Consider the following 3884-nt stretch of genomic DNA (forward strand, 5'->3'; position numbering starts at 1 on the left):
TAAGTTTATAGAAACGTTGAAAATCGAACGAATGAACAAACGAACGAACGAGCGAACGAATGAATGAATGAACGAATGAACAAATGAACGAACGAATAAATGAATAATTAAAAAGATGAATAGTTGAATGAATGAATGAATTTAACGAAATTCAACCAATGATTTTCAAACAATTAAATCGATCAAAACATGTGTATTTAATATAATGTTCATAATAATAATAATAATAAATAATAATAAAATAATAATAACAACAACAATAATAAATAATAATAATAATCAAAATAATAGTCGTAATTTTGAGACGAAATTCCAAGATAATTATGACGTTTTTGTGACGCAACGAAATTGATGGATGAATAAGGGGAAGGGCCGACGGACGGATGGATGGATGGATGGACGGATGGATGGACGGATGGATGGATGGATGGATGAATGAATGGAAAGACAGACAGATTAATGGACGAATGAATGTAAAGTTGAGTGGATGGATAGATGGATGGATAGATGGATGGATAAACAAACAGACGGACAGATAGATAGATAGATGGATGAATGAACAAATGAACGAACGAATAAATGAATAAACGAACAATAGATGGAAGAATTTAAAATAATGAATACAGAGTCCAAGCCAAGTCAGAAACATCAGCAACAACAACAACCAACTACCACAAAAACTTTTCCATCTCCATCTTCATTGACGTCACCCTCATCCTCATCATCAGCACCTACAAGTCCCCCGACAACGTCAAAGCCATATTTGCCAGAAGTGACGATGGTGACGAAACCCAAAATTCTATTGGCTGAAGTTGGCTCCAATGTTTCTATGGATTGCGAATTTAAAATGGCTACTTATTCTTTGTTTGATAATCCACAACTCTGGACTAAACAACAACTTCCGGGTTAGATTTGGCGGGAAATTATTAAGTGTATGTGTGTATTTCGTTTCGTTTCGTATATGTGTGTGTATGTATGTGTGTGTGTGTGTGGGTGCGTGTGTGTCTGTTTTGTGTGTGTGTGATTGTTTTTAATTGTTGGACAGTTTTATTCATTCATTTAAATGAAAATTTTATAGGTGATGAGCTGGAGTTGAACTTGATGGGTATCCGATCGGAGAAGATTCAAAACTTGACTCGGTCCGTGCTTGTTTTCATTGGTATTCGTAATTATCGGTACTCGTTAGAATCGGTATATCCGTATTAGTAATCGTATTGCATTACACAAGCGAGTATTGCATTTGAACATCACGTTTGTTTGCACAGATGTTTTTGATGTTTGCTTGTTCGTTTGTTCATTTGTTTTTAATGTTTGCTTCCTAAGTTAGCACTTGTAAATATTTGTCTATGTGATTGTTTAGTTATTAATCTGTAATTAGTTTTATTCAGTTTTTCAATCATTCATTCGTTTATTCATTCATTCATTTATTCATTCATCCATCCATCCATTCATTCATTCATTCATCCATTCATTCATTTATCCATCCATTCATTCATTCATCCATTCATTCATTCATTGGTTTGATGGACGGACGGACGGACGGATAGATTCGACTTGAAGCTGACGAACAGATCTCCCAATCACAATCTGCAAATTTTCATCAACGGTTAGTAGCAGCAATTGTTTTATTACGTCATAATTAACAACAACAACAACAAAATACGAAAAACAAAATGTCTGCCGACAAACCGGAAGTTGATAGCCTATTGACCGGAAACACGTGATCCTCGGCCGTTTCGTCGTTGTTTACATCTGTTGAGCCGCGGAGTCGTCTAATAATAATTGGAAGCAACATTATATTAACACGCCAAAGACTTATTATTTTTGAAGCCGTGATGATAATGATGACGGTGTTGCAACTGCTGGTCATGATGATGATGAAGATGACGACGACGACGATGATGATGAAGATGATGCTGATGATGATATTACTACTCATTGCCTATTCTCAAGTCAGACACCATATAAGAATTCTATTGACATTTGTATTCGAGATTATTATTATTTATTATTATTATTATTATTATTAGCTTGGACCCCCCCCCCCCTCATCTACCAACAACGCCCGGCGTATAACGTGATCTCGTTAAATATTCACGTGATGTAATTGGCGTCATTTGATTGGATAATTAGCGTGACGTCACACGAGCCATTGTTTATATATTTTCATAATAAAATGTTAAACCTTGTAGATGTATTTTAATATATATATATATTATATATATATATATATATAAATGGATGTTTGTATATGTTTGTTTGTTTGTATGTTTGTTTGCACGTATGTATGTATGTGTGTGTGTTTGTGTGTGTGTATGTATGTATGTATGTATGTATGTATGTATGTATGTATGTATGTATGTTTGTATGTTTGTGTGTGTATGTATGTATGTATGTTTGTATGTTTGTGTGTGTATGTATGTATGTATGTTTGTATGTTTGTGTATGTATGTATGTATGTCCGCTCTCATCATCAGTAGCAGCAGCAACAATAACATAATCATAGCAACAACAACAAAAACAAAGAACTATAAGCAAATTATTTCGACCACGTGCTCTCATGCCAGCCATTAAGAGATCTAAATTTCTTTATCTTTGCTTTATTTAGAGTCTTTGAAAATACTAACTCAACAACAACATCTACTACTACTACTACCACTACTACTACAACAACTACTACTACTACTTCTATTATTAGTATTACTACTACTACCACCACTACTACTACCACCACTACTACTACTACTACTACCACTACTACTACTACTACTACTACTACTACTACTACTACTACTACTACTACTACTACTACTACTACTACTACTACTACTACTACTATCACTACTTTTATTGTTGAGATCTGAAGCACGTAAAACATATACGATCATGAAAAGCTTTTTTTTCAAAAAGAATTTTCAACGAATTAAAACAACAGAAATAACATGAATGTTTTGTAGGCAGGCACTGTGATAGCTAGTAATTTTACTGAAAGTATTGTTATTGGCAGAATTACTACCACTACTAAAAACCACTACTACCCCTGCTACTACTACAACTGCAGCTACTACTACTATTACTACCACTGCAACTACTACTACTAATACTACTGCTACTACTACTATTACGACTACTACTATTACTACTGCTGCTACTACTACTACCACTACTGCTACTACTACTACCGCTGCTACTACTACTACTAAATCTACTACTACTACTACTGCTGCTACTACTACTACTACTATTACGACTACTACTACTACTACCACTGCTTCTACTACTACTACTACTATAACGACTTCTACTACTACTACTACATCTGCTGCTACTACTACTTCAACTAAACAATGACTATAAATAAAACGGATCGCCTGCTAAAATCGTGATAATGATATTGAATGTATGCATGTATGTTTGTATGTACGTTTGTATGTATGTATGTATGTATATATGTTTGTATGTATGTTTGTATGTATGTATGTATGTTTGTACGTGTAAATGGAAATCTTCAGATAAGGGAGAAGGTTATTGTAATTAGCCTTGATCTCATTAATTTAAGGTTGTGTATATATACAACATCCCCTTGTATGTATGTATATCTTTGTTTATAAAGAGAGAAAGAGAAAGAGAGAGAGAGAGAGAGAGAGAGAGAGAGAGAGAGAGTGAAAGACAGAAAGGATGAAAATGATCGTAATAAATATTACATTTAATCGCATAACTCATTTCAATTTCTTGACTTGTCTGTTTGTATTTATGCTTGTTCACACGTTCGTTTGTATGTGTGTGTATGTGTGTGTGTGTGTATGTGTGTGTATGTGTGTGAATGTGTGTTTGTGTATGTATGGGTTGGTGTCATTATAATTAGCGATTCCTTACAAGTTCAA

General features: G+C 34.1%; 1 protein-coding gene across 1 annotated transcript in view; it reads left to right on the forward strand.

The window, feature by feature from the left end:
* HELRODRAFT_180603 (hypothetical protein) overlaps positions 1–1206 on the forward strand; it is a gene marked incomplete at both ends in the record, with an annotated part of 3721 nt that extends 2515 nt beyond the window's left edge. The window contains 2 exons of the mRNA XM_009029911.1: positions 729–905; positions 1079–1206. Of these exons, the coding sequence (XP_009028159.1) occupies positions 729–905; positions 1079–1206 (305 nt within the window). The remainder of the gene's footprint in view (positions 1–728; positions 906–1078) is intronic.
* Positions 1207–3884: the final 2678 nt, after the last annotated feature.

Source organism: Helobdella robusta (genome assembly GCF_000326865.2).
Source record: "Helobdella robusta unplaced genomic scaffold HELROscaffold_63, whole genome shotgun sequence".
NCBI lineage: Eukaryota > Metazoa > Annelida > Clitellata > Rhynchobdellida > Glossiphoniidae > Helobdella > Helobdella robusta.